General features: G+C 39.2%; 2 protein-coding genes across 9 annotated transcripts in view; both read left to right on the top strand.

Moving 5' to 3' along the window:
* The window catches only part of LOC131691135 (cAMP-dependent protein kinase type II regulatory subunit), a 348,167-nt gene that overhangs the window by 100,229 nt on the left and 221,985 nt on the right, over nt 1–25,953 (top strand). The window lies entirely within an intron of this gene.
* Nucleotides 7,696–11,772, top strand: LOC131691134 (uncharacterized). Of its 2 annotated transcripts, none has more exons than XM_058977311.1 (3): nt 7,696–8,112; nt 8,180–8,267; nt 8,354–11,772. In XM_058977311.1, exon 3 carries the CDS (start codon nt 10,043–10,045, stop codon nt 11,303–11,305), a length of 1,263 nt encoding a protein of 420 aa, XP_058833294.1. In that variant the 5' UTR covers nt 7,696–8,112; nt 8,180–8,267; nt 8,354–10,042; the 3' UTR covers nt 11,306–11,772. The 2 variants fall into 2 exon arrangements, with proteins under 2 accessions (XP_058833294.1, XP_058833293.1); XM_058977310.1 differs by having other exon boundaries at nt 8,320–11,772.

The raw sequence follows: 25,953 nt of genomic DNA, 5'->3' as shown, positions 1-25,953 counted from the left end.
CTTCACATGCTCTTAAATCATGTCCTGCGTACAAGCAGCGCGGGGATAAAATTAAGCGCTCCCTTAAGGAACGCTCAAGGCGTTCTTATGCAGAAATGCTAAAGAATGCTTCGCCATCTGTCCTGTCCGAAAATCCCTATGCTGGTTTGGCTAACGTTGAGCAAGAATCTGACGACCCACGAGAGGGAACATCTTTGGTTAACCCAGGGGAATCCAGGAAGAGGAGAAATCCAGCCTCCCCTACATTGCCTCGTAAGGGTGCCAAGGTGTCGTCCACTCAGAGTGCGCCATCTACAACCAATAAATCCAACGGAAGTGATGCACAAAAGCCGAAGCAATTTGCTCCAGGACTTGGAAATATTAATTCTAACAAGGAGTACCCACCACTTCCAGGGACATCCAAAACCCCAAGTGTCCCCTTTTTTCAAACAGATACTCAGTCCAGTAGCGGACTAATGAAATTTTCTGACATAGTGGACTTAATTTTCACAGCTTTCAATGTTACTGATCCTCTTAAAAGCCTTCTGATACGTTTTCTCCCTATAGTGCAAACATTTTTGAAGCAGTTGACTACTAAATGGCCCCTCCTTGCAGCGATCGTATCCTTCGATGGCTAAGTCATCGAACGAGGTCACCGATTCGATCACTGTTCTACAGTGGAACAGCAGAAGTATCCTCCCGAAAATCGATTCCTTTAAATTTTTACTAAATAGTTTAAAATGTGATGCTTTCGCATTATGTGAAACTTGGTTAACTTCCGATATAAATCTCAACTTCCACGACTTTAATATAATTCGTCTGGATCGAGAAAACCCCTATGGAGGAGTACTTTTGGGGATCAAAAAGTGCTATTCTTTCAACCGAATTAACCTCCCTTCGACACCAGGCATTGAAATTGTCGCTTGTCAAGTTCTAATCAAAGGTAAAGACCTTTGCATTGCTTCCATCTACATTCCTCCTAGAGCCTCGGTAGGGCACCGAACGCTTTGTAATATCACGGAATCCTTACCGGCACCGCGGCTAGTTCTGGGAGACTTTAACTCGCACGGTACGGTATGGGGCTGTCTTCATGATGATAATAGATCAACATTAATCCAAGATCTTTGCGACAATTTCAACATGACCATCTTAAACACGGGAGAAATGACGCGGATTCCTACACCACCAGCACGCGCAAGCGCGTTGGATTTATCGCTATGCTCGACATCGCTACAGTTAGATTGCAGGTGGAAGGTGATCCCTGATCCCCACGGTAGCGATCATTTGCCTATCGTGATTTCAATTGCTAACGGTTCAAGACCATCGGAAACAATCAATGTCTCATATGATCTCACACGGAACATTGATTGGAAGAGTTACGCGACCGCGATATCCGTTAAAATCGAATCCACTCAAGAACTTCCTCCGGAGGAAGAGTACAGGTTTTTGGCTGGCTTGATTCTCGACAGTGCGAATCAAGCTCAGACTAAACCAGTACCCAGCGCGAATACCCATGGACGGTCTCCCACCCTGTGGTGGGATAAAGAGTGCTCAGAGCTGTACGCGGAAAAGTCCACTGCATATAAGGCCTTCCGGGAAGACGGGTTACCCGCTAGCTATCAACAGTACGCGTCGTTAGAAAGGCGAATGAAGAGTCTAATGAAAGCCAAAAAACGCAGTTATTGGCGCCGGTTCGTCGACGGGTTAACGAGAGAAACAGCGATGAGCACTCTTTGGGGTACGGCTCGACGTATGCGAAACCGTAATAGTACCAACGAGAACGTGGAATATTCAAACCGTTGGATATTCGCTTTCGCCAAGAAGATTTGCCCGGACTCTGTCCCGGTACAGAAAACGTGCCGCGCCGCGTCTCCTCACGATACCGCGAACGAAACACCGTTTTCGATGGTGGAGTTCTCACTTGCTCTCTTATCGTGCAACAATAACGCCCCAGGGTTAGACAGAATCAAATTCAACTTGCTGAAGAATCTGCCTGACACTGCAAAAAGGCGCTTGTTGAATTTATTTAACAAGTTTCTTGAGGGTAACATTGTCCCTTATGAATGGAGGCAAGTGAAGGTCATCGCCATCCAAAAACCAGGAAAACCAGCCTCCGAGCACAACTCGTATCGGCCGATTGCAATGCTGTCCTGTATTCGGAAGTTATTCGAGAAAATGATCTTGTTTCGCCTCGACAATTGGGTTGAAGCAAATGGCTTACTGTCAGATACACAATTTGGCTTCCGCAAAGGCAAAGGGACGAACGATTGCCTTGCGTTGCTTTCTACAGAAATCCAAATGGCCTATGCTAACAAAGAGCAGATGGCATCAGTCTTCTTGGATATTAAGGGGGCTTTTGACTCAGTTTCTATCAACATTCTGTCAGAGAAGCTGCACCAGCATGGTCTTTCGCCAATTTTAAATAACTTTTTGCTAAACCTGTTGTCTGAAAAGCACATGCACTTTTCGCATGGCGATTTAACAACATCGCGATTTAGCTACATGGGTCTTCCCCAGGGCTCATGTCTAAGTCCCCTGCTCTACAATTTTTACGTGAATGACATTGACGATTGTCTTGCCAATTCATGCACGCTAAGGCAACTTGCAGACGACGGGGTGGTCTCTGTTACAGGGCCCAAAGCTGCCGACTTGCAAGGACCATTACAAAATACCTTGGACAATTTGTCTGCTTGGGCTCTTCAGCTGGGTATTGAGTTCTCCACGGAGAAAACTGAGTTGGTTGTTTTTTCTAGGAAGCGTGAGCCGGCGCAACTCCAGCTTTTATTAATGGGTGCAACGATCAACCAGGTTTTCACATTTAAATATCTCGGGGTCTGGTTCGACTCTAAAGGTACCTGGGGATGTCACATTAGGTATCTGAAACAGAAATGCCAACAAAGGATCAATTTTCTCCGAACAATAACTGGAACATGGTGGGGTGCTCACCCAGGAGACCTGATCAGGTTGTACCAAACAACGATATTGTCGGTGATGGAGTACGGGTGTTTCTGTTTCCGCTCCGCTGCGAACATACACTTCATCAAACTGGAGAGAATCCAGTATCGTTGCTTGCGCATTGCCTTGGGTTGCATGCACTCGACCCATACGATGAGTCTCGAAGTGCTGGCGGGCGTTCTTCCGCTAAAAAATCGATTTTGGGAACTCTCATATCGATTGCTCATCCGATGCGACATTCTGAACCCGTTGGTAATCCAAAATTTCGAGAGGCTCGTCGAGCTTAATTCTCAAACCCGTTTTATGTCCTTGTACTTCGACTACATGGCACAGAGCATCAATCCTTCTTCGTACAATCCCAACCGTGTCCGTTTCCTAGATACTTCTGATTCTACTGTATTCTTCGACACATCCATGAAGGAAGAGATTCGTGGAATCCCGGACCATATACGCCCGCAGGTGATCCCCAATATATTTTATAATAAATTCCGAGAAGTCGACTGCGACAAAATGTTTTACACTGACGGATCAAATCTCGATGGGTCCACTGGCTTCGGTATCTTCAACAATACTATCACCGCTTCATTCAAGCTCAATGATCCCGCTTCAGTTTACGTCGCAGAGTTAGCTGCAATTCAGTACACCCTTGGGATCATCGACACTCTGCCCACAGATCACTACTTCATCGTTTCGGACAGCCTCAGCTCTATCGAGGCTCTTCGTGCGGTGAAGCCTAAAAAGCAACTCCCGTATTTTCTGGGGATGATACAGGAGTCCTTGTGTACGTTATCTGAAAAATCTTATCAGATTACCTTTGTTTGGGTCCCCTCTCATTGTTCTATCCCGGGCAATGAAAAGGTCGACTCATTAGCAAAGGTGGGCGCATTAAATGGTGACATATACGAAAGACCAATCTGCTTCAACGAATTTTTTAGTAATTGTCATCAGAGGACGCTCAACAGTTGGCAAACCTCGTGGAGCAACGGGGAACTTGGACGATGGCTACATTCGATTATCCCAAAGGTATCAACGAAGCCTTGGTTCGGGGGGATGGATGTGGGTCGGGATTTTATTCGAGTAATGTCCCGACTTATGTCCAATCACTACACCATGGATGCGCATTTGCGGCGTATTGGGCTTGCGGAGAGTAGTCTGTGCGCTTGTGACGAGGGCTATCACGACATCGAACACGTTGTCTGGGTATGCGCCGGGTATTGTGACGCCAGGTCTCAGTTAAAGGAATCCCTTCGGGCCCGAGGTAGACCACCCAATGTCCCAGTCCGAGATATACTGGCAAATCGTGATTTCCCCTATATGTCCCTTATTTATACCTTCATAAAAACGATAAATATCCCAATTTAGCCCCTCTCTTTTATATCTCGTTTTTAGAGTTTCCTCCTGCCTTGTGGAACCGATCAGCTCCAGAGTGCCACTATGTAACCGCCGTCGCCCTTACCACTACGCCTGCATAGAAGGAAACTGAAGCGAGAGCGACTCGAGGTCCGATGACTTTTGAAGGATTCCCCGCGGGTCCGAAGAACACCATCCGCCAATCCGGTACTCGACGACTTACTAGACTGAGGCGCAAATTTGTTTCGCTGATCCACCTCCCCCCCCTCCCTTTGAGCGAAAGTTGCAAGTTTTGCTCTTCTTTCCCTGTCTCTCCCCTGTCCTTGATACAACTGCTGCTACACTGATGCGGAAATAAGCCACCCTCTGAATATCTTGACCAAGCATAAGTTTTAGTTAAAAAATTCAAATTAGTATTCTGTATTCCTAGTTTTAAGATAGCTATAATTTTTACTCTTGATTGAAACTCTTGTCCTCCATCTTGTAAATAGAATTGAATCCCTAGTTTTAAGATTTCTGTGAAGTTTCTCATAAATATTTGTTCCCCCTTTTGTGTACTAAACTATATTGTTAGTTTTAAGATAACCGTAAAATATTTCGTAAAATACTATTACTCCCCCTCTTGTATATCAAAGTGAATCCCTTGTTTTAAATTTTTTCATGAAAAAATCTTTTGGCCCTCTCTTGTATATTGAATCTTATTTCTAGTCTTAAGATAGCTGTTAACTTTTTTTTCCTTTGTAAAAAAAATATTTCAACATTGTAACCTCCTAGTTTTAAGATATCCAAAATGTAAAAACATAAGCATTTGGCACCGCCAAGCTAACGCATTTGTGCCTATCAAATAAACGAAATGAATAAAAAAAAAAAAAAAATTAGTTAAAGTTAAAATGGAGCTTAATCTCGCTGAAGTTACGTACATTCAGCTACACCACGTTAAAAACTGTGTTTTGACCATGTTTAGAAGTTTAGCACAGGCAGAAAACTTCATTGCAAAGAACAATATGCAACACGAGGTCAAATTTAATAACACCAGTGCATATGGAAAACGACATGGTGGACGTGCGTATCCATGTTTTGGCCCCGCGCACTAGGGAAGATTACATCAAACGAATCATGTCGCAATATGGAGAAGTAATCTATTACGAATGACACCTGAAGAAATTTTTTCACCGGTATTCCCAACTAGGTTCCTATTGTGAGGATGCGAGTGACTAAACCAATACCTTCTTACATGACTATTGAATCACCGAAGGAAGACGTGACATATATGTAAACAACGCTAATCACATATCCCGGGCAGACCCCAACATGTCAATTCTGAAACCATGCAGCCCACTACGGAAAAACATGCGCCGAAGCAACTAGTCAAAACTCATCTACTACAGCCAACTCTAACCAGCAGCCACCGACTCCTTCAGATAAACCAAAACCAACGATCCAATTCACCAATAATGCAGGTACAACGACCACGACAACCGCTCCCAAAGCAACAACTAGCATCGCGAATAAAGAAGCAAATACCGATGAAGAAGGATTTACAACAGCGATCGTGAACAGAAAGAAAGCAGTACCGACGGTGACATGGACGGGAACGATAACACGAGAGAAGGCAGACTGAATGACCCCCAAGCGGCTTTACCGCCAAGGAAAAAGATCTCCACGCGCAGCAGCAAACTGCGTCAACAAGATCTGGCAGACCGACATTCTTAGCATTTTTTTATTTTTACTTATTGTAAAAAAAATAAAAGACCTACGACTCAGTTGTGCTAACGCATTTCAAATAAATCTTTAGATTAAAAAAAACAATCGAACAACAACAAAGTTAACAAGCCAAAAAGCTACGAATTGTACTTAAACTCGTATATCACTAAGTTTGCTGATATGGAGACAGTAGTAGTTGGATTGTCGTATTTTGTCCTTACTTTCCATTGGATGTCAATTGGTGCTAGTTCACGTATTAGTCAATCAATCATAATGAACTTAATGTTGCTACCAGCAGCACCATTTTAGTCGCTTTCTATAGTTTCCATTTAATGTTAGGTGCAACAGCTTGAAGCGAAACAAATTGCGTTAAAATGAATCTGTAATCAAACAGAAACTACAGTATTTGTTTAAGTAGTATAATCTTTGTAGTAATTGTGGGACAAAATCAGAGCAAATTACTTTTAATAAAAAAACAAACCAATTACAGAACAGATTAGTGTCAATATATTTGTTTAAGGAAGTGACGATTTGTCTTAGAAAGTGCTACCGAAATCGTCATAGAAAGTCATCCGCAAAGGGGAAGTAAGTGCGATGTATTCCCTTCCACGTGTCGGAAGCAAGAGATACTGAAATTATTGAGCTTATTTATATTTATAGTTCCGTTATTTTGGTGGTATTATCAATGATACAGTTAATAATTTTTACGTAAATTTGCAGGTATTAGTAATCAGTGTTAAGTGATTTTCTTTCGATTTGTGGCCAATTTCTGAGAAAATTTCTTTCATATAATAAATTCCTGGTAGTTTCCTTTCGTTGATTAAATCATTGAAATATGTATTTTGATCCTATTGGTCATCAAGAATCGTTCTTAGCAGGGGAATATATCAAAAAATTGTTGATGCCATAGATAATGGTTGGATCAAGAAAATAGAAGTTGAACCGTTTCTGCGTATCTACAAATCTCTTGCTAAATCAGTAGTTTTTTGTACATTTTTCTATACATTTCGATTTAACGTTTAAAACCTTTTCTGGCACTGCCAAAGCTGATGACCATCGGTTAGCGCATAAACACTTTGAACTTTGTTGTAACGAGAGTAAATTGTAACTTGTAAATAAATAATAAAAATCAAATTTAACATAAATAATTTGTCGATGCACTATAGTATTTCTTGTGACAAATAACATGTTTTTAAGATTTTTAGTTTCTATTGCCTTAGATTTTGAATTGTTTTCATGAGGAGTTTTTCAAAACTTCATTCAGTTTTAGTGACTATCTCAAGCCATCAGAATGAAAAGATGTATGCAATAATTTTTAAAGCCCCTCCCGAAACAAAATTCTGGATACGGGCCTGCACTGGACTTGACTTACTATCAGTCCTTTACGTTCGGTCTAAAAGGACACTACTATATACCCTAAAAGTCACCCAAAGCCCCTTTTCTACGTTTGCTATTTTCAAATTTTTCAAACACAACACGATGACTGGCGTTGATTAAGGGGTTATATACAAAGTTGTGGCGAAATATTCAGCTAAGTTCGCGATTTTTTTAAAAGTGTTTTATGCAAATTTTATTAGAAAAGGCGAAATACTGTTCGTTGATAGCACTATCAAAGATAGAAAAAAAAACAAGTTTAAATAAAAAATATTCTAGGTTGTCGGAGTTATAGCCCATTCCCCGAAGCATGTTTTTTGATAGAGTGTAGCATGTTCACCTTTTTCGTAGTTTTTGTCATTATTCGTTCACTACGCTCACTATGCCAAAACGCATCACATCAAGAAATATTCAGACGCTTGTGTACAAATATTCCCTTGCATGCAATTTTAGCCTATTTCGGATGAACTTTCAAAAAATATTCCGTCTCACCGAAACCCAAATGCGCATTAGAATGAAATGGATAGATACGAATGTGTTAAGAGGAAAGAGTATTCTTAAAATTCAAGCGAGAGAAATGATTGTCGAAAGAGTAGTATTTGTAAAAATACGTACTTCCGACTACGAATACTCGAATCACTTGACGCCTATCTGAGGATCTACAGAACTGCAACTCGTCCATTTCGATCCTGATCGTGGAAGAGGCAGCAGTGTGAAGTTCTTTTTTAGTATCGCGGTGTGTTTTAAAAGGTAGTTTGTCAAAAATGTGAGAAGTTCTTTTAGGATCAAATTTATTAAAAAAGTTCCTTTCCGATAGGCATAGCTAGTGCGGTCAGAGAATTGTGCGGTCAGAAATACAAATTTGAATTCGCTACATTTCGTGCGAACTTGTGTGTGAAAAGAAGGTAAGATTAAATAATTGAGTTGTGTGATAAAAAGCTTCAAAGCGTCGAATAGCCGATCGACGGCTTCTTTTCTTTTATTACAAAAGTTTGGAGATTTTCCGCCGTCCGCGTTCTAGCGACGCATACGCTCGGCACACCGCCCGTCTCGTTTGCCACCCTGCTGACCCCACGTTCCGGCTTCGAAAGTTCCCGACGCTTTTGGTAAAAGGTCGGAAGGAAGCAGCAAAACCATCAACGCGCTTCGTTAGAGCGACGGCCATCTTCACCATTGAAAAGTCGGCCGAATTCAACACCCGGTAGGCAAAGGCCTAGATAGCGTCATCATTGCGACGCCATTGTAGACGCCGTTCGTCGCCATCGCTGAATAGGTTTGCGATAGGAAGTCGGTGCCGAAGCCGCAATACCAGTCGGCACCCAGCTGAGATGCAGCTCTACTAGATCGACGCTGTTCCTGAAATAACGCATGTAAGTTAAAAATAGATCATTGATCCGTGCACGTAGATCCATATACACACAACACTCAAACCTCCGAAAGCTTTCTTTGCCGCTCGAAAGCTAAAGCCGAGCGCGCATTTGTACTGCTCAGCGCAGCTTTATCCGCTAGCAGGAAATTTTGACCGCACATAGGTAGACAGGAAAGGGGAAAGCTAGAAAGGGAAGGAACACGAAAAATGTAAAGCTAAATGAATATATAAAACCTAGGTTAAGAATAAAATGCCGTATTTTAATCCGTCCAATAAAATGTTTTCCTGTTAGTTAGTGTTACCTGAAATGTTTGTATTTTTTATGTTGATTAGCTTTCCCGTGTAGTGAATTTGGTTCGAGAAGATTTCTCACGTTCCGCGTCGCTTCCGTAGATTTGAATTTTCTTTGTGTTTGTTTTACTCCGATGGGCTATCGGGAATTAGTCCCCACTACTACTTACGAAGCGAGAGGGAAAGAGTGTTCGACTGAGTTCTGCCTGTGATGATAACTGATCGTTTTTTTAGTGCATGAGCTTTCGAGTTGGTATAACGATCATTTCTCTTGCGTCTTTGCTAAACATAGTAGTGGCTCCATCTATACGCGAAACGGAGTGCATCTTTTCACATTTTGTGTTTACCTACCGTTCCTTTGCGCCATTTCGGGATCAATTTCTATAACCTGCCCTGAGGTTAGGTTTCATGCTGGGCAATTCTAACCTGACGAGTGGTCCTCTTCGGGGGTGGCGCTAAAGCTACTCGTTTAAAACGTCCTGAGGAGCGTTTTGGTAGACGGAAACCGTAAACGGCCATTTGGCCCGCTACATTTTGGCGCCCAACGTAAATTTTGGGGTAATTTTTTTTCCTGTTGCGCGTATCACATTTTGGCATCCAACTTTAAAAAAGGCTAAAATTTTGCGGACTCAGGTAATGCAATTTGCATCTTGAGTTAATCTAGTATTGGATTTTTTTTTTAGTTGTGTTTTGGGAACGGCATTTTCTCAAAAAAATACATAACGATTTCGGGTAATTTTTTTTCGGATTTGTTGAAATCAAAAGCAAAATTGGGCATTTTTATAACGTTTATTCTTCTGTTTTTTTATATTTGTACATACGTCTTGAATATTGTTGGTCTATAAAAATTCATTTTCTCTAGTTTCTGTACATATATTCTTCCATTCTATGTTAAGCTTAGATTTATGGGTACACAGTTAATTTTTTAAACTTAATATAAACAAGGCATTGAACTAAGTGAGTGAACCTAATCTGAATTGCAAATTGGTTGAATTTAACTTTTGAATTTGGCAAAGAACAATGAAATTTCCAAATCCAAACCATTTACTAAATGTCGAAGTGGACTATGAGCTACTTCTGCGAAATCGTACGACAGACAGACAGAAGACAAGACAGTCGAAATTAAGACTTTTACGTCGACTATTTTTGCAAGATCAGAAGGAAAGCAAAACGTATATGCCTCCTTACAGATTTGAATATGAAATAGATGATATCCTTGATCAAGTTTATCTAATTGAGATAGAATTGCTGGCAGGAGCGAATGCGGAATTGATATCGCGGTTAAGGCATTATTATCTTAGAACCCTTAGGGGAGAACCAAGATATTTTGAAACTGAGAAATCGCGTAGGGAACTTTTGACGAGAATCTGCAAAATTCTTAGAAAAGCTTCCTATGAACTGCAAACTACGTCAGAGGAGGAATCCCAGTCTTCAGCCGACGAAGAGGTAGACAATGCTCAATTAACTAGATTATCTGGCTACGTCGATAAAGTAGAGGCAGTGGAACCTTCATATGAAGATTTGCTGCAGAGGATTATAGAACTCGAAGCTTTGATAAACCAGGTACAAATTAATAGTATTGAGGTCGAGCTAGAAACTAATTGTAGTGTCGAGCTAGAAGGTAGTCGTGAAGTCGAGCTAGAAGTTCGGCCTGACATCCCAGTCATTACGGAAAACTCGCCATGTAATCTTCCTAATGCACACAAAGTAGATGAACAAACCCAGAGTCTCTGTGACAATTATGATACCATGAATTCTGGTATGGAAACATTAGAAGATAGTAATCAAGTTGAAAGCCAACTAGAACATATCAGATGCGAGCAACCCAACCGCGACACTGCAGAAGGCATGTCAATTCTGAATGAAATCGGACATGGCATTAATAATTTCGATCAAAAGCTTTTGAAAAATAACAGCGAGTCAATAAACTTGCCCAGAGGATTGTCTAATAACGCAATAGAGTTACTCAAAGTCAAAAAGCTGAACGATTCCCTTAAGGTCAAAAATGATTTTGGAAAAAATGATGAATATTATGAGGAAATGCAAAAGTTGCACCTTAACTACAATTGGGACAATTATTTCCGAAATCTAACACGGTTGGTGTACCGTCCGCTTGATAGAGGAAAACCAATAAATATAAACCTTTCCCGTAAATTAAGATCTCGCCGTAGTCAGGAAATTATATATACAAAACACTGCTACGAGCTTGAAGATTCTACTGGGAAGCGACTTGGTGTCTTCTACGGGAACCACCTGAAGAAGATCCACTTGCCCAAGAAGTAGAAGATTCTCAGCTATGAAACTCTTCGGAGTGACAAAATGAACTTCTTTCATAATAAAACACCTTCGGGTCAATACTGAAACATTGTTATGAAGTAACAACACCCCAATTCTCAGCTATGAAACTCTTCGGAGTGACAAAATGAACTCGTTTCATAATAAAACACCTTCGGGTCAATACTGAAACATTGTTATGAAGTAACAACACCCGATTCTCAGCTATGAAACTCTTCGGAGTGACAAAATGAATCCGTTTCATAACAATATACCTCAGGGTCAATACTGAAACTGTGTTGTACAATAACAACATCCAACGATTTCCAGCTATGTAGCTCTACGGAGTAACCACATAACACTTTTATAGAAAATACCTTCGGGTCAGTATTGAAATCGTGTTGTAAAATAAGACCCACTTCTTCCAGCTATGAAGCTCTACGGAGTAACTACATGCATGTCATAATAAAACACCTCCGGGGTCATTTTTGAACATTATAGAACAACACCACCCTTTAATTTCCAAGCTATGTATCGTGAGAGACAAGAACTTCAAAAAACACTTCAAGTAAGGAAACCCACGAATACTACTTGAATCATTTGCTTTGAGATAGCCAAAGAGGAATCTGTGCGTTGATTTTAAGAAAGTAGTAGGATTCATGAATGCTAAGAACGAGCCAAGGCGATGATCTGTTAACAGTAGTTAAGAAACGAATGTTTAAAGTGAGCCTGGCGGTGACTTCGAAAAACAAAAAAGTATATGTTTCCTATAAGAGCGAGAATGAGCACGACTCTGAAGCCATCAAAAGTCGATTCTTGGAGTCATTCTCTAGGAAACTTGCTGGCCTTCTTCGATCACAGTAAAACGTGATCAGACCTCACGAGATGGATTTCGAGCTATGTTTACTTCATCTGAAGCAACTAAGAAATTAAAAAAAAATCCATCAAAAAACCCAAGCGGAGAATAATCAATAAACAAAGAGGACTTACTTCCCCATGTAAATACTGTAAATTAGTGATTAGTACGCGCCTAAAGCCCTACGTTAAATGTATTGTTAGTTTAAGTTTCTGTTAGTTAATTGTTCAAAGACTCACGATTAATTCATTGTTTCTTCTAATTTTTTTTATCCAAATCATTTGCCTTCAATTTAGTATTCCCTCTCTTCAGTTTTTTTATCAATATTTTCTCTCCGTTGTATTTATTTTTGTCCATGATTATTTGGTTGCATGTTACGTTTTTTGTAGTAGATGTATTCGCATTTTAACCATCGGTAGAACAATTTCCGGCAAGTTACCTGAAAACACAGAGGAAAAATCGCCGGGTTCCTGGAAAATAATTGCTCAAATAAGCAAAACAACGACACGACACATAAATAAAAAAATACTTCCCTAAGCTTTCGGCTGGATTTTCCGGGGTTTTCCAAAGAAAATTTACGGAAAACCATTCCGCAACCGTCCGGGCACTACAAAAATAAACAAAGCCGCCATCACTGTATTTCATTTTGACATTTGTTTTTCATTTTTGTTCCGTTTGGTTGGCAATGCACTAGGAGTGAATGAGTTACGGGAGTGAGTGACGATTTGCTCCCAGTATGCGTGTGAGTGATTGAGAAGTAAATTGGTATTGTTAGTTTCGTCGAAAATATAATATTTTCGATTTGACGTTTTGTGTTTATGATAAACAGTTTTTCGGATTATTATTTCTGGAGGGTTTTCATAGCGCAAGACGAATTTATTGTGGAAAATGAATGCAATCAGAGTTTCGGAGTATACTCTGGAGGGATTGCCATTCAGGATTCACAGGTTTATTATTATTGTGGAGAGTGAATGCGATCAGTATTTCGGGATTAATTCTGGAGTGATCGTTATTCAGGATTCGCAGGTTTATTTTTATCATTTATAATGTGGAAAACGTATATGATCATTAATTCGGAATTTATTCTGGAGTAGATCATGATTCTGGATCCACAAGTCGCGGTTTATTTTACAGATTATTGTTTTCAGTGGTTCGGCTAATTCATTGCTGAAGTGAAAACAATGTTCTAGTATTGTTATTTTCTGGAATTTTCATAAATTTCAGTAAAGTAATGTTTTTATAATTGTTGAATGAATGTTTTTTGTTGCGTGTTGATGTTTGAATGAGTTTGCTTGTCATATTTATTTTGGAATTTCATTTCAATAGCCAAATTTTTCAATTCAGTAAAATTAAACCCTACGAAAATTTGATTGAATTTTGCAATTCAATCAAATTTTCGTACAATTAGTAGGGGATGATGTAGCATGTTCACCTTTTTCGTAGTTTTTGTCATTATTCGTTCACTACGCTCACTATGCCAAAACGCATCACATCAAGAAATATTCAGACGCTTGTGTACAAATATTCCCTTGCATGCAATTTTAGCCTATTTCGGATGAACTTTCAAAAAATATTCCGTCTCACCGAAACCCAAATGCGCATTAGAATGAAATGGATAGATACGAATGTGTTAAGAGGAAAGAGTATTCTTAAAATTCAAGCGAGAGAAATGATTGTCGAAAGAGTAGTATTTGTAAAAATACGTACTTCCGACTACGAATACTCGAATCACTTGACGCCTATCTGAGGATCTACAGAACTGCAACTCGTCCATTTCGATCCTGATCGTGGAAGAGGCAGCAGTGTGAAGTTCTTTTTTAGTATCGCGGTGTGTTTTAAAAGGTAGTTTGTCAAAAATGTGAGAAGTTCTTTTAGGATCAAATTTATTAAAAAAGTTCCTTTCCGATAGGCATAGCTAGTGCGGTCAGAGAATTGTGCGGTCAGAAATACAAATTTGAATTCGCTACATTTCGTGCGAACTTGTGTGTGAAAAGAAGGTAAGATTAAATAATTGAGTTGTGTGATAAAAAGCTTCAAAGCGTCGAATAGCCGATCGACGGCTTCTTTTCTTTTATTACAAAAGTTTGGAGATTTTCCGCCGTCCGCGTTCTAGCGACGCATACGCTCGGCACACCGCCCGTCTCGTTTGCCACCCTGCTGACCCCACGTTCCGGCTTCGAAAGTTCCCGACGCTTTTGGTAAAAGGTCGGAAGGAAGCAGCAAAACCATCAACGCGCTTCGTTAGAGCGACGGCCATCTTCACCATTGAAAAGTCGGCCGAATTCAACACCCGGTAGGCAAAGGCCTAGATAGCGTCATCATTGCGACGCCATTGTAGACGCCGTTCGTCGCCATCGCTGAATAGGTTTGCGATAGGAAGTCGGTGCCGAAGCCGCAATACCAGTCGGCACCCAGCTGAGATGCAGCTCTACTAGATCGACGCTGTTCCTGAAATAACGCATGTAAGTTAAAAATAGATCATTGATCCGTGCACGTAGATCCATATACACACAACACTCAAACCTCCGAAAGCTTTCTTTGCCGCTCGAAAGCTAAAGCCGAGCGCGCATTTGTACTGCTCAGCGCAGCTTTATCCGCTAGCAGGAAATTTTGACCGCACATAGGTAGACAGGAAAGGGGAAAGCTAGAAAGGGAAGGAACACGAAAAATGTAAAGCTAAATGAATATATAAAACCTAGGTTAAGAATAAAATGCCGTATTTTAATCCGTCCAATAAAATGTTTTCCTGTTAGTTAGTGTTACCTGAAATGTTTGTATTTTTTATGTTGATTAGCTTTCCCGTGTAGTGAATTTGGTTCGAGAAGATTTCTCACGTTCCGCGTCGCTTCCGTAGATTTGAATTTTCTTTGTGTTTGTTTTACTCCGATGGGCTATCGGGAATTAGTCCCCACTACTACTTACGAAGCGAGAGGGAAAGAGTGTTCGACTGAGTTCTGCCTGTGATGATAACTGATCGTTTTTTTAGTGCATGAGCTTTCGAGTTGGTATAACGATCATTTCTCTTGCGTCTTTGCTAAACATAGTAGTGGCTCCATCTATACGCGAAACGGAGTGCATCTTTTCACATTTTGTGTTTACCTACCGTTCCTTTGCGCCATTTCGGGATCACTGCCCTGAGGTTAGGTTTCATGCTGGGCAATTCTAACCTGACGAGTGGTCCTCTTCGGGGGTGGCGCTAAAGCTACTCGTTTAAAACGTCCTGAGGAGCGTTTTGGTAGACGGAAACCGTAAACGGCCATTTGGCCCGCTACAAGAGGTTTGCGATGAACTCTCTCCCAGCCGAACCGCTCGACAGAAATCCAAAAAATAAAAAAAAAATTGAAGAAAAATGAATTCTGGTGTACTTGAACGGATCGGTTTCCCAATAAATTTTTTCTCTTGCAAAAATATGTTGACCAAAAAATTGAGTTTTGTGGTGTTCAAAATTTTAAACAAAAATTCGCTGCAAAGAATCGAAATTTTTTTTGATGAAAAGAGAACCGTTCAAGATACACGAGAATGCAAATTCAAACAATTTAAAAAAAAAATTTGAAAATCGGATGAATAGTTTTTGAGATATCACGTTCACCGCAACGGCACTTTTTAAAAAACTTCATTCCGAGATAATTGCGTTTAAAGTTTTGTGTCCACTTCATTCGTAGAAGAACCAGCGCGCTGCAAACGGCTGTAATTTAAAATGTAGTGCTCCGATCTGGATGAAATTTCGCACAGATATTTTCAAATGTATGTACTTTCAGAATACAGTTAACTCTCTCTGTGTCGATATTGAAGGGACCATCGACATAGGGAGAGATCGACATATAGAACACAATGATTTTCTTTGAGACAACTTCTCCTTCAGGACATCACAATGCATACCGGAAAATGAAGATAGATGCTCGTATTGGGGGAGTAGGGTAGCAGACGACGAGGTAAAGTGCACTCGCACTGCAAAACATCAAGTTTTCTGTTTGAGAAGGAATCCTTTATTTGCAGTTTATCATTCTGCCTCACACGTAGGGTAACATAGGGAGACTTGACCAGGTTTTCAGCTAAACCTGCATAAATCTCTAAAAAAGTTTTAATTCTTCCAAAGTCATTGAGATATAATGCAAAATGGTATTATTCGTGTTCATAATTTTTTGCGGAATTTTTAATTTACTTTTTCAAAAGTTATAAAAGTTTGTCTGAGGCCTGGGGAGACTTGACCAAGAGAATTTTGAAAAATCAGAACAAAAAATAATGACATGAATAATACTGTAAGCCTTTTTTCCATATTGTCGAGATCATTAGGTAGCAGTAAAAAAGTATAAAAGGGTTGCATTTAATAAATTTCGGCTGTGTTTAATGCATTTCTTTTAAGGATTAACTGTACTGCTTACATTGCATACATTGTACAGTAGGTACGACAGCATAGTAAATATCAGAAAAAAATTATCTTTTTCGGCTTATTGCCACTTGGTCATGTCTCCCCATAAAATCTTGGTCAAGTCTCCCCAACATTAGTTATTGCGTTAAATCTCGTGAAAATTTTAGTAATAACTATTTCAATGTTCCGATTTATGTAAAATCATTTCACTAGTTCATAAAGTATAAAATAATGTATGAGTACTTTAGAAGTAATTATTAGGAGAGATATGTCCATAAAAAGCTTGATACAAAATTACATCATTTAACGCAAATTTATTTAATATGGAATCTTTTCTATAAGGAAAGAATTTTTCATTCCAAACTTTTAAAATTACCTTGACGGACCGAAACTAGTATATTTTTGAAAAAATTAGAACTTAATAGAACACGTCATAGCCAATAATAGAATTCTGTGCTTGGTGAAGTCTCACCATGTTCCCCTAATTGAAATTGTTTTGATTACGAAAGAATGATTTCCGTGCTACAGATGGCTGCATTTTAAATATTTTTATAGCACGTTAAAGTTAAAATTTTGAACCAAAAAATGTATAATTTCTAGAAAACCTCGATATATGCAGATTAAGATGAATTCGTTTTACAAAGTCCCGTAGGACAACATATTGAATATCCGCTTTACCCCAAATTATGTCTTTACTGCCCCCTACCCCTACATGCAAAATATTGATATAGGACATAGCGCCCTGATCGCCAATTTTCATTTCATTATGTATATGCTTTGTGATGTCCTGAGAGAAAAAAAAAACACATCGACATAGAGAGAGAATAATGCAGGCAAATATAAAGCTAGGTACATCGAGATAGGGAGATATCGAGATAGAGAAAATATCGACATAGAGGAGTTTTTATACATGCGATCTGAAGGGACCTACGAAATAATCGAGATAGAGAAAAATATCGACATAGGGAATATCGACATAGAGAGAGTTAACTGTATTCAATGAAAAAAAATCCGATTTTTTGAGTTCCAACTTTGTATATAACCTAAGGGGTTATAATATAATCGATTCGTTATCAATCCTGCCATACCTAGCACATAGCTGAATTAGCATTTTCATAGTAGATTTCAATTGTTGACAGAAAATCAACTCGCAAACTCTTCGCGGCACCAGACACAATCCTTCTTCTCATTCATGTCCTGCTCAATTCGCGTGATGAATTGAACAAGTCAGCAACACGCAAAATGTTCACCATCCTATTAGACACCAATTTGCTTACTCGACAACGCTTATCACCGCCAACATCTTGAGTGAGATCAACTCAAAACAACTTGTTGGTGCACAATCTGGCTGTACACACAAAACAGAGCTACCTTCTTGTCTCTATCTCTATCTCACTCTTTATGTCTGGCAGGGAACCGCTTTCCATTTTGCTACGCACCTGTAGGCATTATCATCAGCTTAATGTCGCTCCATTAAACCGAACGGAAAGGCAGTTTGTTTCGTGTTTGTACCTACTCATTGGCTCGGATTGCTTATCAACCATTTTCTCTTCCCATGCGGGACATAATAAGTTTATTCACAGTAAGTCTCGGTCGTAGAGTAAACAACTGTTCAGAGATCAACAGATATCTGATACATGATATACACGGCGGCAATGTATAAGACATGATTTTGGTATGTATGTATTGTCAAACGTACAGTACGGTGCAGAGAGGTTTCCCGCATTTTTTGCAATTTTCCCAGCCTGGTAATGACTACTTTTGTACTTCAATACGTTCTCAAAATTTTACCCCCCATCAATAAACATCACGTTCACGTCTTGCACAGCGACATCGTCTGCGAGCTTCATCGTTTCATCTTTTGTGCCGTTCTCGTTCGTCAATTGGCGGGAACACATCGCAAGACGGCTTAATTCCATATAATTCCATTGATAAATTTATGCATGTCGTTTTTTTTTTGCTGCACGTGACGGATTTTCCGATCTGGCGGTTCAAAGGATACGGCACTGGTCTCAAAAGCCAGCCGTTGTATGTTCGAGGCCCAATCAGGCAGGATTCTTAGTGTCAATAGTTTAACCCTGTTATGTCCTGCACACTAATAATCGGCTGCGAAGTCTAAATGGAAGGTCAAGTTTCGCTACGGAATGTAGTACGGAGGTTTTGCTTTGCATTTGTCTGATTTCATGACGAATTGAGACAGATATCGATCGATATATCATATGCAGAATCGAATGCGAAAATAAAAATTTTCAGAAGTATTTTCCTATATTGGTCAAATATCTATTGCCTTGATATTATTGTGTGATCGATATTTTAACAGTAGAAAATTCATTTTATTACGCATCATCATCGAAATTCAGCTAAAAGGCAAATAAAAATATCGATGCATCATGGGCTTATGCTGCCACATAATTTCAATGTATCTGGATCAGTTCCTAGGCACTCTCAAGATTGTTTTGCACAAATATGAAAAAACCGATGATAAATGAGAATATGAGAAGCGCAATTCGATACAAAAAACGTCACGTTTCGCTACCGGTTCCTCACGTGATGTGGACTGTTGGTTAAGTTCCAAAACCGGTTCTTCACGTGATGAGTAGTGATTTAAGATTTTTTGTGCGTAAATGCGAGTTTGATAGGCTCGTTAAATAACTATTGATCGGATTATTATGCGTCAGAGAATTCTTCTATTCAAATTATCATAAGAATTTATAAAAATACGTTAAAACTGTTTTTCTTCTCCACCAAACATGGTCGAAAATTCACTGTAGATATCAAAATTCGTGGATGAGAATATGTACTCTTCAGAATCTTGTAATCTAGGGTTGCTAGCTTTAATGGATTAATATTCATTCGCTGATAGTTATGCTCTTTAATGAGGAATTCTGTAACATAACGGTGTTCTTCAAAAACGGGTTATAAGAATATAAGCGGATCAAGCACGGTCCGAAAATATTGAGTAATCAATAAAACATGTAAATAAAAAATACCTTTGAACGATTTTGTCAAAAATACTTAACAATTGTAACGCTGGTGGATAAACTATGTTTACATACTGTAGGTACATAGAAATACACTTCAACGAATAATTCTATAATCTACCAGCAAACAATAAAAAGACTTTTTACATTTCAACGACATTCAATTAGCTAGAGATTACTGGATAGGAAAAGTTATGAAAATTAGAGCTATAGTACTCAAGTGAGAGCAAGGATGTGAAGTAAACAGATCGGAAAACTAGAAGTGGCAGGGTCATTAGAGTCGGTTGTCACGGTAAAGATGGACACGTCTATCTATACCAGGACACATGCTAGTGAACTCGGGTGATTCGTAGTTATGCTGCCTAAGCTCGACCCTCATTAGCAGAAGACAAAGATTAAGCCCGTGCGATATTAAGCCTGTTCTAATGACCTTGCCACTTCTAGTTTTCCGATCTGTTTACTTCACATCCTTGCTCTCACTTGAGTACTATGGCTCTAATTTTCATAACTATCCCTACCCAGTAATCTCTAGCTAATTGAATGTCGTTAAAATGTAAAAAAGAAAATGTGACTAACATAGTCGAAATAAAAAAGGAAAAAATAAATGTAAAATGTTTCTGATTTATGATGCTAATAAATGTTGAAAACATAAACCACAAAATTGCTTGCTGATCAAAAATCAACCAAAGACGGAATACCTGAAAGACTGACCGGCTACAAGCGTTTAATAGCCAGCAAATAAAAAAATACGATTGTGCAGTTTTCCTGCACTCGCCGCCGTTGTCTGCTTCCACAAACACACAGCGTGTCGCTTGTTCTAGATAAGGTTGTAATTGAGGTCAATTGCCGTAGCAGTATCGTTCTGCTACGTGCTGCTGGACGCACAATTCTGAAGGTCCCACGAACCTGTATATGTACGTCATTGTTATGTTATTGGTGCAGCAAACTGCATATCAGACCGGGTCAACTTGGAAAATCGTTTCTAGCATCGGTAGCGGTGCGGCATCAACCGGTGATGCATAGAGCTGGCGATTAAAATGATGCACGCCCGCCACCGCGACCTTTGTTGGGGATTGCAAATTTTGAATCTTTCAGGGGATTGCACCACTGTAGCATTGAAAAAAAAAACAATCTTTTTTGATTGACCTAAAATGTGACTTAGGGTCCTGAAAATGATATTCCAAACAATGAAAAACGCCAAGAATATTTGAAAACACCAAATTCTTTTTTTGCACGGGGGATGCGTTCCGTGCAAAAAAAAACCGTGTAAAAAAAGCCGTGTTATTTCGACAAACCGTGTAAAAAAAATCCGTGCTATTTTGAGAAACCGTGCAAAAAAAATCCGTGCTATTTCGAGAAACCGTGTAAAAAAATCCGTGTTATTTTGAGAAACCGTGCAAAAAAAATCCGTGTTATTTCGAGAAACCGTGCAAAAAAAAAATCCGTGCTATTTTGAGAAACCGTGCAAAAAAATCTGAATTTTTTTATTAACAGCTATTTGGTTTTCGTATTTAACAATGAATACTGTTGGACATTTTAAATGCACAAGGGGGCTGTCAATGTGCCCAGTAGAAGTTTTTTAATTTTTCGAGGAGGTTTTTTAGAAAGATGTAAGTTTTTTTATTCGTTAAAAGAACTTATTGTTCGTTGAAAAGCAATAGTTAAAATGGTAAAATGTTTCAACTATTCAGAGTTTGTTAACTTTTTGTAGATTACACTGTGCTACAGCGATTTTAAATTTTTAAAATGAACTAGTATAGCAAATGCGATACAAACTAATGTACACACGAAATTTTGAAGCAAAAAATCATTTTTAGGGACCTTTGCCACAACAAAATTAGCTACGTTGTCATTTTCAGCCGATTTTCGGTTTTGTAACATTTTTTGATCGAAGAAAACTAGACCTTTCGAACAGTATGCGGTCATATACAGTTTTGTAAGGAACATTGTTCGATTCTGGGACAACAATATCAAAATTGTCATCTTTTGCGATTTTTTCATGTAAATGGTTATCTTCTCATTAAAAGAATTTTCATGAAAAGTAAAAAAAAAAACATTTTGATACAAAGACTCTCTTGCGCAACTGAAATGTCAGAAATTGTCAATTTTCAACGGCCTATTGATTGGCGTTTACTTAATTAAATACTCTTTCCTGATAAGAGGCAGCATTTGCCATTTTGCAATGTTGACAGACCCCTTCTTTGCAATTAAAATTTCCAAAACTGCACTTTGATGAAAAATTCTTTCCTGAAAAGCTGAAAATTGGCTATTTTACACGTAACGAATCTAGTTTTTAACGACTGCAACCTGTGCCTGGGTGGATATCGATCCGTCCCGCGAGGCAAACTTTGCAAAATCGTACGAAATGGCGACTATCTGCCAATTAAACACCGATCTTTAGGAGGACGATAAAGTTTTGTGCATGTGTGTCTCAAAAAGTGTGATGTCCTCTAATTTGTCTAATTCTGAAAAAATTTCTCCTGTCAGTGCGTTTGAGTCGTCTATATCTATACTAAACCAATTTAGAATTAGAACCACCTTTTGTCTTGTTCCTATTCTTTTCTTTCGTCTCCTAGGTCTAAAGCGGATCAATCGACTATTAATAAATATGATAAAAGATGCCAGCAGTATTGACCCTTATTCGCAAATACTTTATTCACTACAACTGTGCTATATTTCTTCTCGATCTTATAACAGAATTTGAAAATCTCTGTTCTAAATAGTCGATATTGGTAGTTGTTATGATGTACCAATAAGCTAGAGTAGTGACAATATTTTTTAGTTCCACAGATACAATCTCCCTTTATTGGATACTTCAGAGATATTCGCATCTGCTCTCGGAGACCACCAATCCTCCAAACAACTCAATCTGCTCGAACCGAATGCACATCTATACCACTGAGCATTCAACTCGAACATATCATACCGAGGAAGCGATTTGTTATTTCCAAGAACCAAAGCTCGAGTGAAACAATCAACATTCTCGTAGGTGCCAGTCCTGCACATCTGCTTGGAACCAGCTAACATATCCAAGCTCGACAGCTAGCAGAAGTCACATATATCTCCACCCAAGCGAAGTGATCAATTCACTTGTAAGTAGGACCACTCATCCACAAACCAGTCATGAACACATCCGTACCAACGAGAATGGATCATACCAGACGAAGGCCACAGGTCCAGCACCAACTTGTCCCATCTCAGTAAAAAATAGACTTGTGCCTGTCCCTAACTCTTTGAAAGCTGTATTTAATCAGAGATCACTAATTGGTTGGGAAAAAGAACGTCAGTCGTTATCTACTCCGACCAAACAATACGTATTGCGTATCCCTGCATATTAAAATCTCCGCTATCAGTTTCTAGCTTATCAAACTGAACAAGCAAAATTAATATACTTTGTGTAGTGGCACTACCCGGGGGGACTTGGCCATATACCAATTGCTCCATTGCCAATGCGATGTGATATATGAACCGGAATATTATTTGATGATATCTAAAAAGCATACAATCCTATAAAAATCATTTCCCAACATTATTGATTTTCAACTACCATAACTTCAATTTTGAATAACAATCATTTCCTAAAATTGAAAAATACGCGATTTTTACACATTGGCAGAATATCCCCATTTGCATTGAAAATATCCAATGCCATTTATTTTCAGCTGCCGTAACTAAATGCCTATTAATTTTTTTTTTGCCCGGTTTCTCGAAATAAAACGGATTTTTTTGCACGGTTTCTCGAAATAGCACGGATTTTTTTTTGCACGGATTCTCGAAATAACACTGATTTTTTACACGGTTTCTCGAAATAGCACGCATTTTTTTTTTGCACGGTTTTTTTTCACGGGATGATCAAATCATTAAACTTGTGTATCGAAATAGGTATTTTATACATAAAAATCGTATTATTTTGCAAAACCGTGTAAAAAAAGTCGTGCAAAAAAAAAACCGTGCAAAAAAGTGCGTGTAAAAACAGAATCCGGTGTATTCTAATTTTCAATTCTGCCGCAACGCCTCAACCCTGAGTAAACTGAAATCTTTATACGCGCATGTCACCTTAATTTTTCTTAAAGGGAAAAAATGATACACTTGCACTTGAGGTTAAAAAATTTAACTTAAATAAGTTGCCCTGGGCGTCGATGATGAGCCTAAGGGCGCGTACTCTTAGGCGGTGGATAAGAGTGGGAGATCCGAACGAGTGTTCGTTCTCCGATCTTTAAATCTCATGACTAATAACATTGCGAAACAAAATAAGAAAAAAATTTAACAGCAGAACGAAAAAAAATGGCGAAAGTTTACGGTCCCAGGTGAAGACATTTTTGAAAAAAAAAATTGGAACGTGGCTTCACAAATTAAAACCAAAGTTTGTATGGAGAACAAGGGGTGTTCAAGAGGGAAGATATCAATGAAAATGGTAATCTTAAATTTTCGCATAAATTGTTACATAAAATGCTTATTACATCGAAAAAGGAATCTATTCAATTTTTTAGCTCTATCGGACATAATAAGGGAATATTGATTTCATAATATACGAAAAAATCCAAAGGGGAGACTACATGAAACTCTCACTAGCACAATAAATTCATATTCATGCATATTCTCTTCTTCTGTAAGTATGTGTGGATGATTGCAATTGGAATCATCCACACATACTTACACGATCTTGCCAAAATTAAAAAACAACCTGGTAATGAGGTGAATGTTTTAGCATTTATAAATTTACAATAGCGGTCTCAAGCATTAACCCACCGCTCGCGCGATCATGAATCGGCCCCGCTTGGAAATCTCTACCCTCGATCCTAGCACCCTAGACTCATGTCTTCAGTTGGACCAATAAAGATTACGCTCATATACACTAGACAACACGTTCCATGGCGATATTATCGGGAACTCTAGTGATATGGAAGGAACTCACTCTCTTCTAGCATCCGAACGGTACACTGAAGATTAAGTATAAGATTAACGTTCCGCGTGCGATCATCTAAAAACACACGCGAATATATGAATGGCCACACGGTTATAAAATCGAATTTATACACGCTATGTCACATGCATGCGATAAACACGTTAACGTACAAATGCTTGAGCCCTTCGCGATCATCCACGCAACCTATACCCACGATCTCGCCAGCATTTTAACATCCCGGTGATAAGGTAAACGTCTCAGCACTTTTCATTTTCAAACGCGGTCTCTAGCGTGAACCTACAAACTCCCACGATCGTGAGATTGTCCCTATCGGAAGTCTATCCTCGGTACCACCATACTTTCAGTTGGACCATGCCTTCAATTGGACCAATTAAATAAAAAAGAAAGCTCTCATATCCACTTCCATGGCGACATGATCGGGAACTCTAGTGATATGGGGTGCCTCATGCCCTGTCAGAATGTGATCCGTACACCGAAAACTTAATATCAGCATGATGGTCCGCGTGACCATTTAGGAACACGCGAATATGTGAATGGCCACACGGTTACAAATTAGAATCTATACACGCGAAAGTCACACGCGAGCACACACGACAAACACATTAACTTACAAACGCTTAAGCCTTTCTTGATCATACACGTACAACTACGCCAGCGTTCGTGCAAATTTGATAACACCCCGGTAATAAGGTGAAAGTTTTAGTACTTACGAAGCTAAAAACGTGGTCTTTAACGCGAACCCACAAACGTCCGTGTTCGCGCGATTCTGAATAAGTCACGTCACGAAATTTTAACCCTGCATCCTAGGATCTTAGGCCCATACATTCAGTTGAACAAATCAAAAATAATGTTCGTATCCACTAGGCAACACGTTCCATGGCGACATAATCGGGAACTCTAGTGATATGGAAGAACTCACTTTCTAGTAGCACCTGAACCGTACACCGAAAATGAAGTATCAGATTCACGGCCCGCGCGTAATTATCCAAAAACACGCGAATACGTTACCAAGTAGAAATTATACACGTTAGCACACCCGACATACAAAAGCACACGCGACCAATCACGTTACCGTACAAATGCTCGAGTCCTTCGCGTTGATACACGCGTTCGCGAAGTCCCTACGCCCGAACATATCTGAACCATACAATGAATATCACATTCAGAATCACGGCCGGCTGCAATTGGCCATAAGTAGTGTTTTAGTGGGCGACATTATCTGTCTCGTCTGTAATTGTAGTGTGTGATTCTGACGAGGAGCCCTTCCGAGAACCTAGCTCTACAGCTCTTTTTTGAAGTAGAATACTTCTAACGTTTCAATGTAGGGGCCCCGTTTCAAAATATTCGACCGGAATTTTAATCGAGTTTTTGACGTAAATATCTGATGTTGTACTGAATGAAAACCTTTTTTTTTTGCGCTATCTGATTGGAAATATGTACAACAATTTTGTAACTAATACTGTAAAATGGACAATTATGTACTAAAATTAACGGAAATAATGGATTTTGTAAAAGCAGTTATTA

Source organism: Topomyia yanbarensis, chromosome 3 (assembly GCF_030247195.1).
Source record: "Topomyia yanbarensis strain Yona2022 chromosome 3, ASM3024719v1, whole genome shotgun sequence".
Lineage (NCBI taxonomy): Eukaryota > Metazoa > Arthropoda > Insecta > Diptera > Culicidae > Topomyia > Topomyia yanbarensis.
Note: the sequence above shows the minus strand (reverse complement) of the source record. Positions and strands in the feature narration are given on the sequence as shown.